At 36.8% G+C, this 15,581-nt stretch overlaps 1 protein-coding gene across 1 annotated transcript in view; it reads left to right on the top strand.

Annotated features, from left to right (window-relative positions):
* Window positions 1–15,073, top strand: part of LOC148942035 (uncharacterized) — a 63,278-nt gene extending 48,205 nt beyond the window's left edge. The window contains exon 3 of the mRNA XM_089102960.1: window positions 9,584–15,073. Coding sequence (XP_088959086.1) covers window positions 9,584–11,659 — 2,076 coding nt within the window. The 3' untranslated portion in view covers window positions 11,660–15,073. The remainder of the gene's footprint in view (window positions 1–9,583) is intronic.
* Window positions 15,074–15,581: the final 508 nt, after the last annotated feature.

Here is a 15,581-nt window from a genome sequence, read left to right as displayed (position 1 = left end):
TGCACACAAAAACTTACACACACACACACACACAAACTTACACACACACACACACACACGAAAACTCACACACACACACGCCAAAACTTACACACACACAAAAACTTACACACACACAAATAAACAAAAACTTACACATGAACACAAAAAAACTCACACACACACACACGCCAAAAATTACACACATACAAAAACTTACACACACACACACACACACATACACAAAAACTTACACATGAACACAAAAACTCACACACACACACGCACAAAAACTTACAAACACACACACACACACACAAAACTTACATACACACACACAAAACTTACATACACACACACGAAAACTTACACACACAAAAACTTACACACACACACACACACACACACACACAAACACACACACAAAAACACACACACACACACACACACACACACACACACACACACAAACTTACACACACAAACACACACACGCACACACACACACACACACAAACTTACACAAACACACAAAAAACTTATATCCACACGCAATAGCTAAGACACACAAAAACTTACACCCACACATACAAAAACTTACACACACGCACAAAAACTTACACACACACACAAAAACTTACACACACACACACGAAAACTTACACACACGACAAAACTAAAACACACACACAAACACTTACAAAAACACCCACACACAAACACACACACAAAAAAAAAAAAACATGAACACGAAAAATTCCATTAAAAAAAAAAAAAATACACACACAAACGCTCTAATAAACAATAAAGTCATAAAAATAAAAATAAAGAGCTTAGACACACGCAAAATTACACACACACACACACAAAAACATAAACAAATGCGCACACACTTACACACACACACACACACAAACACTAAACACAAAAAAAACACTCACACAAACCCCCACACACACAAACTTACACCCACACACACACACACACTAAAAAATACGCACACACAAACACAATAACACACACACACACGCAAAAAATTACACAAGCAAAAACAATTACACACACACACACACACAAAAACCAACACAATCACACTAAAACTAACAAGCACATAAAAACATACATGCACACAAATAATTACGCACACTCTCAAAAACTTACATGCACACACAAAAACTTACACACACACACTAAAACTTACACACACACACAAACACACAAACTTAAACACACAAAAACTCACACACACACACACACACACACACACAAAAACTTACACACACACGCATATACATACACACAAACAAACACTCACACACACACACACACACACACAAACACTTACACACACACACACACACACACGAACAAATAATCACACACAAGCAAACTAACACACAAACACACGCACAAAAAAACACACACACACAAACATACACACACACACACACACACTCACAACAACACAACTAAATAATAACAATAACAAAAAGAATCACAAAAAAAAAAAAACTAACAAACAATAATACACACACTCGCATACACTTACACTCACACAAAAACACTTACACACACACACTAAAACTTACACACACACACACACTAAAAATTACACACACACTCAAAAACTTACACACACACAAAAACTTACACACACACACACACACACAAACACACACACACACACACACACACAGAAACACAGACAGACACACACACACACACACACACTCATAGACACACACACAGATAGTTGAAACTGAAACTCTGCATAGATATCTTCATTTTTAGTCTAATGGCGTAGGTACTAAAGGAACATTGAACATTTTTTCTGATTTTTTGTGTATTCGCAAGAAAATAGCTTGTCCTTATCAAACTTAGTCAGAGCGTGTTGAAACTCTGAATATCTAACTTAATTTTTAATATAGGTGCGTAGTTAATATCGGAACATTTAACATTTTTTATGGTTTGGGTTGTTTTCTAATGAAAATTGATTGTCCTTAGAAAACTTAGCCATCTCTAGTTGAGAATCTGCATAAATATCTTAATTTTAGTCTAATTGCGTAGGTACTAAAGGAACATTGAACATTTTTTCTGATTTTATGTGTTTTCGCAAGAAAATAGCTTGTCTTTAGTAAACTTAGCCATAGTTAGTTGAAACTCTGCATAGATATCTTCATTTTTAGTCTAATTGCGTAGATACTAAACGAACATTGAACATTTCTTTCTGATTTTATGTGTTTTCACAAGAAAATAGCTTGTCTTTAGAAAACTTAGCCATAGCTAGTTGAAACTCTGCATAAATATCTTCATTTAGGCCTAATTGCGTAGGTACTAAAGGAACATGTGTGTCTCTGTGTGTGTGTCTCTGTGGGTGTGTCTCTGTGTTTGTGTCTCTGTGTGTGTGTCTCTGTGTGTCTCTGTGTGTGAGTGTCTCTGTGTGTGTGTCTCTGTATGTGTGTCTCTGTGTGTGTGTCTATGTGTGTGTGTGTCTGAGTGTGTGTGTGTGTGTGTGTGTGGGTGTGTCTCTGTGTGTGTCTGTCTCTCTGTGTGTCTGTGTGTTTGTGTGTGTTTGTTTGTGTGTGTGTGTAAGTTTTGACGTGTGTGTGTTAGTTTTCATGTGTGTGTGTGTATAAGTTTTAGTGTGTGTGTGTAAGTTTTTGTGTGTGAGTGTCAGTTTTTGAGAGTGTGTGTAAGTTTTTGTATGCATGTAAGTTTTTATGTGCATGTAAGTTTTCATGTGCATATGTATGTTTTTGTGTGTATGTTTGTTTTTTTGTGTTTGTTTGTTTTTGTGTGTGTTTTTGTTTTTTTGTTTGGTTTTGTTTTTGATTGTGTTTTTTTTTTTGTTTGTGTGTTAGTTTGTGTGTGTGTGTAAGTTTTGGCGTGTGTGTGTGTGTGTAAGTTTTCGTGTGTGTGCGTAAGTTTTCGTGTGTGTGTGTGTGTGTGTGTGTTTTTGTGTGTGTAAGTGTGTGTGTGTGTGTTTTTGTGTGTGTGTAAGTTTTTGTGTGTGGGTGTATGTTTTTGTGTGTGTGTGTGTGTGTGTGTTTATGTGTTAGTTTTTGTGTGTGTAAGTTTTTGTTTGTGTGTGTGTGTGTGAGTTTTTGTGTGTGGGTGTAAGTTTTTGTGTGTGCGTGTAAGTTTTTGAGCGTGTGTGTAAGTTTTTGTGTGCATGTAAGTTTTTATGTGCATGTTAGTTTTCGTGTGCATATGTAGGTTTTTGTGTGTGTGTGTGTGTTTGTGTGTGTCTGTGTGTGTGTGTAATTGTGCGTGCGTGTGTTTTTTTTTGCGTGTGTGTGTGTGTTTGTTTTTGTGTGTGAGAGTTTTTTTTAGTGTGTGTGTGTGTGTGTGTAATTTTTTGTGTGTGTGTGTTTGTGTTTGTGAGTAAGTTTTGTGTGTGTGTAAGTTTTTGCGTGTGTGTGTAAGTTTTGTGTGTGTGTGTGTGTGTGTGTGTGTTAGTTTGTGTGTGTGTCAGTTTTTGTGTGTGTGTGTGTGTGTAAGTTTTTGCGTGTGGGTGTAAGTTTTTGTGTGTGTGTGTGTGTAATTTTTTGTGTGTCTAAGATTTTGTGTGTGTAAGTTTTTACGTGTGTGTGTAAGTTTTCGTGTGTGTGTGTATAAGTTTTTGTGTGCATGTAAGTTTTCGTGTGCATGTGTAAGTTTTTGTGTGTGTGTGTGTGTGTGTTTGTGTTTGTTTGTGTGTGTGTGTGTTTGTTTTGGTGTGTGTGTTTGTGTTAGTGTGTGTGTGTGTTTGTTTTTGTGTGTGTGTGTTAGTTTTTGTGTGTGTGTGTAAGTTTTTGTGTGTGTGTGTAAGTTTTTGTGTGTCTAAGCTATTGCGTGTGGATATAAGTTTTGTGTGTGTTTGTGTAAGTTTGTGTGTGTGTTTTTTTTTGTTGTTTTTTTTGTGGGTTTATTTTTTTTTGGGGGTGGTTTTTTTTGGTTTTTTGTTTGTGTGTTTTGTTATGTTTGAGTGTGTGTGTGTGTGTGTGTGTGTAAGTTTTTGTGTGTCTAAGCTTTTGTGTGTGGTTGTGTAAGTTTTTGTGTGTGTGTGTGTGTTTGTGTGTGTGTGTGTGTGTGTTTGTGTGTGTGTTTGTGTGTGTTTTTTTGTTTTTTTTTTTGGGTGTTTATTTTAGTGTTTGTGTGTGTTAGTTTTGGCGTGTGTGTGTGAGTTTTAGTGTGTGTGTGTGTAAGTTTTGTGTGTATGTGTGTGTGTTTGTTAGTTTTTGTGAGTTTTTGTGTTTATGTTTTTTTGTTCTTGTGTAATTTTTTTTGTATTTGGTTTTTTGTGTTTGTGTTTAATTTTTTTAGTTTGTGTATGTTTTTGAGTGTGTGTGTGTGTGAGTTTTTTTGTGTTTATGTGTTATTTTTTGTGTATGTGTGTGTGTGTGTGTAAGTTTTTGTGTGTGTGTAAGTTTTGGCGTGTGTGTGTGTGAGTTTTCGTATGTGTGTGTTTGTGTGTTAGTTTTGTGTGTGTGTGTGTGTAAGTTTTTGTGTGCATGTAAGTTTTTGTGTGCATGTAAGTTTTCGTGTGCATGTGTAAGTTTTTGTGTGTGTTTGTGTGTGTAAGTTTGTGTGTGTGTGTGTATGTAAGTTTTGGAGTGTGTGTGTAAGTTTTAGTGTGTGTGTGTGTGTGTAAGTTTTAGTGTGCATGTTTTAGTTTTTGTGTTTGTTATTTTTGTCTTGTTTTTTTTTTTTTTCTTGTGTGTATGTTTTATATTTTTGTGTGTTTCTTTTTGTAAGCTTTGTTTCTTTTGTTTTTGAGTTTTTTTGTTTGCATTTTTTTTTGTGATTTTTGTTTTTTTTTTTTGTTATAGTTTTTGTTTTTTTTTGCGTTTAAGTTTTTGCTTGTGTGTGTGTGGGATCGTGTGTTTGTGTGTGTAAGTTTTGTGTGTGTGTATGTGTGTGTGTAAGTTTTTGTGTGCATGTAAGTTTTTGTGTGGATGTAAGTTTTTGTGTGCATGTGTAAGTTTTTGTATGCTTCCCAAATCATAATTTTCTGAAAGGACACGCCTATGAAAGGCTAAGAAATCTAGCTTAGAAAAGTCAAAAATAATTAACCATCCCAAATCATAGGTTTCAGTCAACACACACCTACGAATGGCTATGAAATCCTGCTCAGAAAAGTCAAAAAATATCAACCCACACACCCCCAAATCATAGGTTTCAGACATCACACACCTACGAAAGACTAAGAAATCTGGTTATGAAAAGTCAGAAATAGCAAAATACATATCTCAAATCATAGGTTTCAGACAACACTCACCTATGAACGGCTAAGAAACCTAGCTCAGAAAAGTCAAAAATAGCAAACTAGTCATCCCAAACTATATGTTTCAGACAACAAACACCTATGAAAGGTTAAGAAATCCAGCTCAGAAAAGTCAAAAGTAGCAATCCACCCACCTCAAATCATAGGTTTCAGACACTATACACCTATGAAAGACTAAGAAATCCAACTCAGAAAAGCCTGAAATAGCAACCCACACATCCCAAATCATAGGTTTCAGACACCACACACCTACGAAAGACTAAGAAATCCGGTTATGAAAAGTCGAAAATAGCAAACTACACATCCCAAACTATTGGTTTCAGACAACATTCACCTACGAAATACTAGAAAACCTTAGCTCAGAAAAGCCTGAAATAGCAAACTACACATCCCAAATCATAATGTTCTGACAACACATACCTATGAAAGGCTAAGAAACCTAGCTCAGAAAAGTCGAAAATAGCCAAATACTCATCCCAAACTCGAGGTTTCAGACAAAAAACACCTATGACAGACTAAGAAAACAAACTCAGAAAAGACCGAAATAGTAATTTACATATCCCAAATCATAAGTTTCAGACAGCATTCACCTACGAAATACTAAGAAACCTTAGCTCAGAAAAGTCTGAAATAGCCAACTACTCATCCCAAACTCGAAGTTTCAGACAACAAACACCTATGAGTGACTAAGAATCCTAGCTCTGAAAAGTCCAAAAAGCAAACTACACCTCCCAAATCATAATTTTCTGAAAGGACACACATATGATAGGCTAAGAAATCTAGCTCAGAAAAGTCAAAAATAGCAAATTAACCATCCCAAATCATAGGTTTCTGTCAAAACACACCTATGAATGGCTAAGAAATCCAGCTCAGAAAAGTCAAAAAAATAGCAACCTACACACCGCAAATCATTGGTTTCAGACACCACACACCTACGAAAGACTAAGAAATCCGGTTATGAAAAGTCGGAAATAGCAAATTATATATCCCAAATCATAGGTTTCAGACAACACTCACCTATGAACGGCTAAGAAAACTAGCTCAGAAAAGTCAAAAATAGCAAACTAGTCATCCCAAACTATAGGTTTCAGACAACAAACACCTATGTAAGGCTATGAAATCCAGATCAGAAAAGTCATAAGTAGCAATCCACCCATCCCAAATCATAGGTTTCATAGAACACATGCCTATGAAAGACTAATAAATCCAGCTCAGAAAAGTCAAAAATAGCAAACTACATATCCCAAATCATCGGTTTCAGTCAACACACACCAACAAAAGACTAAGAAACCTAGCTCAGAAAAGTCAAAAATAGCAAACTATTCATCCCAAACTATTGGTTTCAGACATCATTCACCTACGAAATACTAGAAAACCTTAGCTCAGAAAAGCCTGAAATAGCAAACTATACATCCCAAATCATAATTTTCTGACAACGCATACCTATGAAAGGCTAAGAAATCCAGCTCAGAAAAGTCGAAAATAGCAAACTACACATCCCAAATCATAGGTTTCAGACACCACTCACCTATGAAAGACTAAGAAATCCAACTCAGAAAAGTCAAAAATAACAAACTACATATCCCAAATCATAAGTTTCACTCAACACACATCAACGAAAGGCTAAGAAACCTATCTCATAAATGCCTGAAATGGCAAACTACTCATCCCAAACTATTGGTTTCAGACAACATTAACCTAGGAAATACTAGGAAACCTTAGCTCAGAAAAGCCTGAAGTAGCAAACTACACATCCCAAATCATAGGTTTCAGACAACACACATCAACGAAAGACGGGTGCTCGGGGAGAGCCTTTGAGGATCTGTGGGTCCCTGGAGGGTCGGTGGTCCTTGGGGCGCTGGGGGGGCCTTTGGGGACCGGGGGATGGGCTTTGGGGTCCGGAGATGGCATTTGGGGGTCTGGGTGGGCCTTTGGGGCGCCGGGAGGGCCTTTGGATGCCTGGGGGACATTTGGGGACCGGTGGAGGGCCTTTGGATGCCTGGGGGACATTTGGGGACCGGTGGAGGGCCTTTGGGGGGCACTTGAGGACCGATTGGTCCTTTGGGAGCCCGGTGAACCTTTGGGGGCCGGGGGAGGGCCTTTGGGGGGCCGGGGGCCCGTTGGGAGCCTGGGGGACATTTGGGGACCGGTGGCGGGCCTTTGGGACCCTGTTGGTCTTTTGGGAACTCGATGGGCCTTTGGGGGGCCCGGGGATGGCCGTTGCGGGTCTGGGGTGGGCCTTTGGGGGCGCCTGTGGCCCTTTGGGAGCTTGGGAGACCTTTGAGTGTCCGGGGGGCAGTTGGGGGCCTGGGGGACATTTGGGGACCGGTGGCGGGCCGGGGGGCGCGTGGGGGCCCTGTGAGGACCGGGGGCTTCCTTCGGGGTTGGGGTAGGAGGATTGGAACCCTTTGGGGTTGGGTTAGAGGACCTCACAACACTGTTCAAATGAAACTTGTGTATTATAACGACCACAGAGTTTCACCTTTAAATTCTCTTCTAAAATCTCTTCAAAAATCTTCTTTTAAAATGTCTCTATCTGTTTCGCCGAAATAGTTCCATAACCTGTCTAAACGGTTTCGCCCAAATAATCCCTAAACGCAAATTCAGCGTGTTCCTTTGTTATTGGCATCTCTGTGCTAACGCATTTCAAATTAATAGGAAACCTTCTCGCGCGCGAAAACAATTCATCGCGAAGATGTTTCTTGCCTAATTGTTTCCATGGCCTTTGGTTATTAATATCCTTTGGAGTTCGACCAGTAGAACTGTTCCCGAGGCAAAGACATTAATGACTTGGATCTATTCCTGGAGCAGTACCTGTCAGACATTACTAAACTTTGCCCGGAAACAATTTGATTAATGACTGACAGCAAAGTGAGAAAAATACTGTTTTTCCATTCTCACTGACAAAAACCATGAAACATACATAAATTGCTGTTGACATCCATGAAAGTGAGAAAGTTCCTGTTTTTTCATTCTCACTGACAAAAACCATAAAACCATCCATAAATGTGACAAAATTCCTGTTTTTCAAATTCTCACTAACAAAAACCATAAAACATCCAGTTTTTTCAAATTCTCACTGACAAAGTCCATAAAAACATACAAAAATGTGACAAAATTCCTGTTTTTCAAATTCTCACTGACAAAATCCATAAAACCATCCATAAATGTGACAAAATTCCTGTTTTTCAAATTCTCACTGACAAAGTCCATAAACCACGTGGTTCTATGCCCATATAAGGAGCCCTGTCACGAGTTATTATGGCATCTCTACTGATGTGTCGAACAAATTTTCAATCTTAGAATAATAATTGAGAAGTGCTTGAGTCATCAAACCCCTTTAGTTCTCAGTTTTATAGACTATGAGCTAGCGTAATACTGTAACATTGCTTTAGTAAAAGCTTTAGTTGGGGTGTGAGTATGTCGTAAGGAAAGATTTAAGAGAAATGGGAACTTCGTGGGAGATTGTAAAAAGGGAGGCTTTGAATAGATTGAGGTGGAGGAGAAGCGTACGTAGCTATGCTGGCCTTAGGAGGCTTGGTGCTGCATTGAGTTGTTAGTAGCAGTAGTAATATTTTGAAGCTCTTGTATTTTTGTGGACGACTTAGAAAAAGAAAACACAAAAAAAAGAAAAGAAAAAGAAGGTCACATAAGTAAGCACGAAGCAATTCTAGAGTTTTTTTTTCCACACTGACGTAATAATGGTGTGACAATGTAAAACTTGAAATATTGCGGAGGTAAAAACCTTGGTACTTGGATTATCCAGAACACAGTCGAGAAGTTTTCTTTGTTTCATCTGAGTAAACTGGTTTTTTTCACGCATTCGGTTATAATTAGCTTATTCTTTCGTGAAATAAACTACGATGCAGGCATATCTTAATTAAATATTTAATATATAGAGGTGGCTAGGTTAGGTATTTAATATAATGCTTTCTCGGCGGCCTGCTTACCATATTTATTTGCTGTAGTTCTCATAATTTTGTTACTAAAGTATTATATTTTCGTCGTATTTTGGTATTTTTCATTATAATTAACCTAACTTCACTTCTCGAGTGTGTTCTGGATAGTATGTAAGTACCAAAATGTTCTATTAAACTATTTTAACACCTTTAAGGATTTTGATTAATGTCAGCTGGTGATGATTATCGATTCAATAATCAAAATATTCAGTTGCTTTAGTTTTTTCGTTATTTCTTTTTTTTAAGTTTTGTTTCTTCGTTTGTAAGGACTTCTGCAATATCGGCTTAGTTCAAGTGATTCTGTCACATAACGTCACATTTACGTCACGAAACATCAGGTCGAACTTCTGAAGGATTTTCTAATTGATTTTATTTTCAGGCGAACCGAATGGCTGACACACCTGACTGGAAATCGCGGAATTGTATGTGCGACGATGACTGTGCCATCTACGGTGACTGCTGCGCTGATGCAAAACAATTAAATGTCTCATTTTCAAAATTAGCCATGGATAAATTCAAATGCGTCACTCTGCGACAATTTGGTTCTAACTACATGGTTGCCAAATGCCCAAAAGATTTTGATGATGAAACAGTTCGTGTTAATTGTGAAAATGACTCAAGTGAATTCCAAGACCAAGATCCGCTAATGAACATCCCTGTCACAAGTAAAAAATCTAGATTAACATATAGAAATTATTTTTGTGCAATTTGCAATGACGACATTAATGAGGAACATTTACGGGCTTGGCAACCTAGGATTGAATGCCCAGACTACCTATTAAAAACACCAATTGAGGAAATAAAAGATAATATAATCTGGAATGACGAGAAGTCAGGATGGGGTTTCGAAAGGGATGGAACTAACGGTAAAAAATGGTATCAGTGCGTCATTGATCCATACATTCCACCTGATCTTGAATTTTTTGTTCGTCCTTGCCAACCCTGGATTTCCAACTGTACCATCGATGACCCCGTCTTGGACGATTTTTGTAGTGCATACGCAGGATATGTGGCGGTAAATACTCAGATTTACCGAAACATTCACTGTGCTTTGTGTAATAATGAAACGAGTGATGCTTATATAGCTTGTGATGACTATTTACGCTTTAGATCAAGTGATACATGGAATGATTTCAATCCAATAGCATTTTCAGTTTTATTTGACCTAAATGATGGGGACGGAGTAGGCCGTGTCGGTTCGAAATGTGGACCAGGAAAGCTTTATGATCCATTCTTCAAAAAATGTCGCCGCATGTACTGTCCTGGAAAAGATTTAGTGCTAAAAGATGGCGTTTGTGTTCCCAAAGCTACTGACGTCATTTTCAACGTTTCAACGTCTGTACCACCATTTAATGATTATAATACATCATTGGAGTTCCAATCCTGCCCGAAGTTTATGTTAAGTAAAGGGGACTATGATTTAAAGGAAAACAATACTCTCTTTGTCCCTGTTTATGGCAAAAGCTTTGATCCGAATGAGTACGAACTTGTGAATGATACAGTGTTTATTTGCAGCGACTGGGTTACAGAAGTATCGAAATTTGACCCTGCCCTTGGGTGGGCAACCCTTGTTTGTGTTGTCATTTCAGAAATTTGTTTACTTATCCATATAATCTTTGGTTTTGCCACCCCTGATTTCAAAAACTTATCAGGAAAAAACCTTCAATCACTCTGTATTTCTTTATTTTTGGCCTTTGGTTTCTTCTTATGTGCTCAATTCGTTCCATCTTATAGCGAATATTGTGTGATTGTAGCAGTTTTAATTCATTATTTCTTCCTAGCTGCCTTTTGCTGGTCCTCTGTTCTAGCGTTTGATGTGTACCGTACTTTACTAGTTGCGACAACACAACTACGTTCCCCTAGTGGCAAATCTATGAAATTTATACTCTATTCCTTATGGTCCTGGCTTGTTCCCCTTCTATTTGTTGGTATATCTGTAGCGATTGAGTGGGGGGACACTAATTTCAACATAGCGCCATCATATCATCCACATTATGGGAAACATATTTGCTGGTTTGGCCAGAGACGTGCACTGCTTGTTTACTTCGCAGCGCCTCTTGCCGCCATAATGGGAGTTAATATAGTTCTTTTTGGCTGGTCGTTTGTTCTGATTCGTTCCAGTGCCTTGAAAACCCAAAATTCCGTTTCAAACACACCGAAAAGAGAATTCCTACTTTTTAGCCGTCTTGCGATTTTAATGGGTTTAAGCTGGGTCTTTGGTCTTATTGCTGGCGCCTCTGATTGGACATTTTTATGGTATTTCTTCGTATTTTTTTGCGCCTTGCAAGGTTTATTCATACTGGTTGCGTTTACGGCCAATTCCAGAACTGTCCGTAGATATTTCGATAGTATGAAGGACACACAAACGGGTAAATTTAATTTGACAAACAAGCGAACAAGCGGTACGGACGAAACGGATCATACAAATACTAGCTCTGTTTCTGTATCTCATTAAACATGCTGTCCAATCTGCCTTACTTGGTTGTTAATATCTTTTAATTAGTTGTATTGTAATTCAGGTTTTTGGACTGATTTGGATAATTATTTTGAGCTAAAATTATCAAAAAACTCTTTTAGAATCTCATCTTGACCAGGCCGTAAGGGTGTTAATGATTTTTGAATTTGTTTGTGAAATCAAAAATCAACCTTAGTGAACTGTTCCATCCATAATGCTGTGCAGACAATTTTTCCTTTGAATCCTATTGAATTTCACCTCTGATCTGGATATAAAGACTTTTATCAAGCCATGGACCTATGTGAAAAAACAAAACTTTTCGGTAATGTTAGTTCCAGAAATACCCACCTGGCTGATATAAAAATTGAATACGGATAGGGGTAGATTTAATCATTTTATTGTTGTTTAGAACTAATGGAGTTGTTAGACAATTTTCAAAAGTAGATAATTGCAGTGCTTTCTCTATCCCCAAGTCTTTTTGGGCTCTCCGAAAGAAAATTCGGTTCTCCAAAATCTGTCTGAGAACTAACGTTCGTTCCAAATGTTTAATAAGAAGCACAAATCGTTAATTCTTGTTGACGGTAATTTTGGAAGATTTTTGACAAACCGATTTTCTTTTAGGGAAATTGGAAGCATAGTTATACGATCTTTACCTCTCACGTTTAATTGTATTTACTAATTTACTCGTTCTAACGCTGCCGTTGACCAGCAGACTTTTGCTATCTTGTTTACCTTGAGGGTAATTCACAGTGAGATTTTACTAATAATGAGTTTTAACCAGCACTAATTTAAGCCAATCAAATATTTTCTCAGAATTTTGTGATTGTTTGACACATTTCACGGAAAATTGTGATTAGCTCAGGTTAGTGCTAGCTAAATCTCTGTGTTATTAACATCACATTGTAAATGGACCTTTAAACGTCCTCTATACTAGCCAGAACATCAATTCATTGATTATGTGCACCAACCTTTGAATTTTGTTTCTAAAGCTTGCAGATTCTTTAGCTCTCTCAATAGTATTAAAGCTAGGATTGCGCAACTTGCTGAATTGATATCAATATTGAAGAAATTGTTGGAGACATTCACGTTTTGCTCTCTATGACACTGCCTTACCAATCCACTATTCGGAAGCAAAAATTATCATTATACTATTTTTCGTTTGTAAACTTATTTTAATGCTCTTAATCCTTTTATTATTTCTGTAGAATAAAAAGGGTTTTAGAACAAGCCGTTCAAAAGCAAACAACAGAGTAACTTGACACTGTCATGTTACTGTCACGGTGACAGTGAAAATATGTTGTTTGGGTCATAGTCAAGATTATATTTTAGGGAGGTCGAAGTCTTTAAGGGTGGGGGTGCAGCTACAAAGAAGGCCATATTTAGCAAAGACAAAGCCAAAAGTCGTATCTTCATCTAGTTGTCTTTTTCACCCCACAAATCACCCGTCCCTTGAAAAGAGGTTCAATGTAGCTTTTGAAATTAATGAACCAGGTTTTTTTCATTTTGTGTCTGTGTTTTTTCAGCTGGAATATGTCTGTGCATATTTACTTTATAAATGCAGCAATTTAAAAGGTCTTATGCCATTTTGTTAACTTATATTTACATCTCGCCCCCTTAAACTAAGTCGTTTCTTTCGACTGGTTTGAATTTTCTTCTAATTAATTTGGTTCTTTAGATATTACACGTTCTTACCATTTTCTATGTTTGGTTAATAAAGTTATTTAAAAAATGTGGTAGGTGCCAGTTAAGTATGATGTAGTTGTTTGTTGAAAATAATTTTAGTTTCTGGATGGCTCCTTTTTCTTTTCTTTTTTTTTCTTTTTTTTTCTTTTTTTACTTTTTTTCAAAGATAGGAAAATTTTCTGTTCCCTGTCCAGCGGTTGTTTTCCATGATTAAAAAAAGAGAAAAAATTGAGTTATATTGTCTACTGATGCTGTATATAGAAACGTATAGGGCAGCATATTAAAATTCTTTTAAATACAAACGTGTTTTTTAATGTATTTATATTGTATTTATTTTTGCGTTATAATTGTATATAATTTGTTTGAGCTTTGTTTTCACTGACGTTTCTTAAAAAATATTTAAAAAGTTCTTGTTATAGTTGAAGCAGCACTTGTACTTGACCTACAATATATCATATTTAAGTTTTTCCAATGTGTCAATTTCATTCAAATTTTTCATGTTTGTTTACCCACTAAAAGATTTTACCCCTGTTCCTTATATTTTCGTGATGCGCCATTTTCATGCATATATTTCAAGTTCTAAGATCTACCTATCGTTAGTCGGGTATAAATAGGACGTAATTCCATAATTGTTAATTTTCAGACGAGCAAAAAAACACCTCACAACTTTTTTAATTTCCCTTCGATACCCGTGAAACAAAAACAAATCGATATGTAAAATCAATACAAATCAATTCGTTTTTCTAAGGTTATCAGAGAGGGAATAAAAACATTGCAAGGTTTTTATTGCTCATCTGAAAATTTACAATTATGGGGATACATCATTTTGATACCCGACTGACGGTATCCTGTCTGAATTTTAACCAATCAGAGTAAGAAGGAACTTTTTGGTCCACTTAACTCTCATTGGTTGAACGTTAGAAGTGAGTTGTGATTCATACTCGTGTCAGTGTTAAAAACGCTTAAAAACAGCATTTAATATACCTCAGGTGTATTTCAAAGGAGAAGTAAGTAATTTTTGTCACTTAAAATGCTGACTCTAGAACAGGAGAATTAAGCTCGATTTTTTAAAAAGCCATTGTCTTAAATATGCCATTAATAATGCAAACCAAAGTAGTTGACCTGATTTTGGTATTATACAACAGCCACTCATCTTTAAGTCTAAATAACTTCTTTACGGAGTTATGTTTTGGCTCTGAGTCTAGAATTGGGGCTGTTGAGAAAGAAACATGTTGAGATAACCATTTTTACTTCATAAAATGCAGAATAATCGTTCTTAACGTGTTTTAAATGCAGCTCCACCATACTTTACTCACCCTTCCTTCTAATGTGCAGATATATAGCCAAATTTTATATTTCCCATGTGTATTTCTGGTTCTTGATTCCGTCACAGTTGATTCAATTTACGGGTACAAGGGTCTGAACATGAGTGACGCATGGCTAAATTCACGGGAAATATATAATTTGGGCTGTATATTTGCACATTAAGGGTTGGGGGTAAAGTATAGTGGATTTTCAGTCAAAATATGTTAACTACGCTTATTCTGCATATTATGAAGTACGAAATATTTTCTTAACACGTTTCCTTCGCAGCAGCCCCAATTATAGGCTTATACCATGTAATCTTGTTTTGTCAAGAAATTCAAGATTATTTTTCATTAAAGATGCTTTTTTCCTAGCTTTTTTTTTCTCTGTTTCTTGCGCACTTGGATTTTCTTTCTGTGAGAGATATTTTCATAAATGTGTTTTGTTTTATTTTTCTTGGGGGGGGGAGGGGGAGGAGGGGGCTAAGCTCAGATATTTATTTCTCAATTTTTAGTGTTGAATATTAACATGAATTCAAACTCGCCGTAAATACTACTTAAAATACGATCAAAATGGTACTCCACGTTATGGTAATTCTTGACTAATGCATTTTCTAATTTAGCAAAGCTCACAAGTTTATGGGTATAAATTAGGGCCGCATCTCACTGCTGTCGAAGCTAGTTACGGTCAGTTGACCATATCTTTGACGCCATTTTTTCAGATATTTATAAGCTCAGATATTTATTTCTCAATTTTTAGTGTTGAATATTAACATGAATTCAAACTCGCCGTAAATACTACTTAAAATACGATCAAAATGGTACTCCACGTTATGGTAATTCTTGACTAATGCATTTTCTAATTTAGCAAAGCTCACAAGTTTATGGGTATAAATTAGGGCCGCATCTCACTGCTGTCGAAGCTAGTTACGGTC

This window comes from Artemia sp. Qi Xiang Cuo, chromosome 17 (assembly GCF_049724085.1).
Source record: "Artemia sp. Qi Xiang Cuo chromosome 17, ASM4972408v1, whole genome shotgun sequence".
In the NCBI taxonomy this organism is placed as follows: domain Eukaryota; kingdom Metazoa; phylum Arthropoda; class Branchiopoda; order Anostraca; family Artemiidae; genus Artemia; species Artemia sp. Qi Xiang Cuo.
The sequence above is the reverse complement of the archived record's forward strand: the minus strand, read 5'-3'. Positions and strand labels throughout refer to the sequence as shown.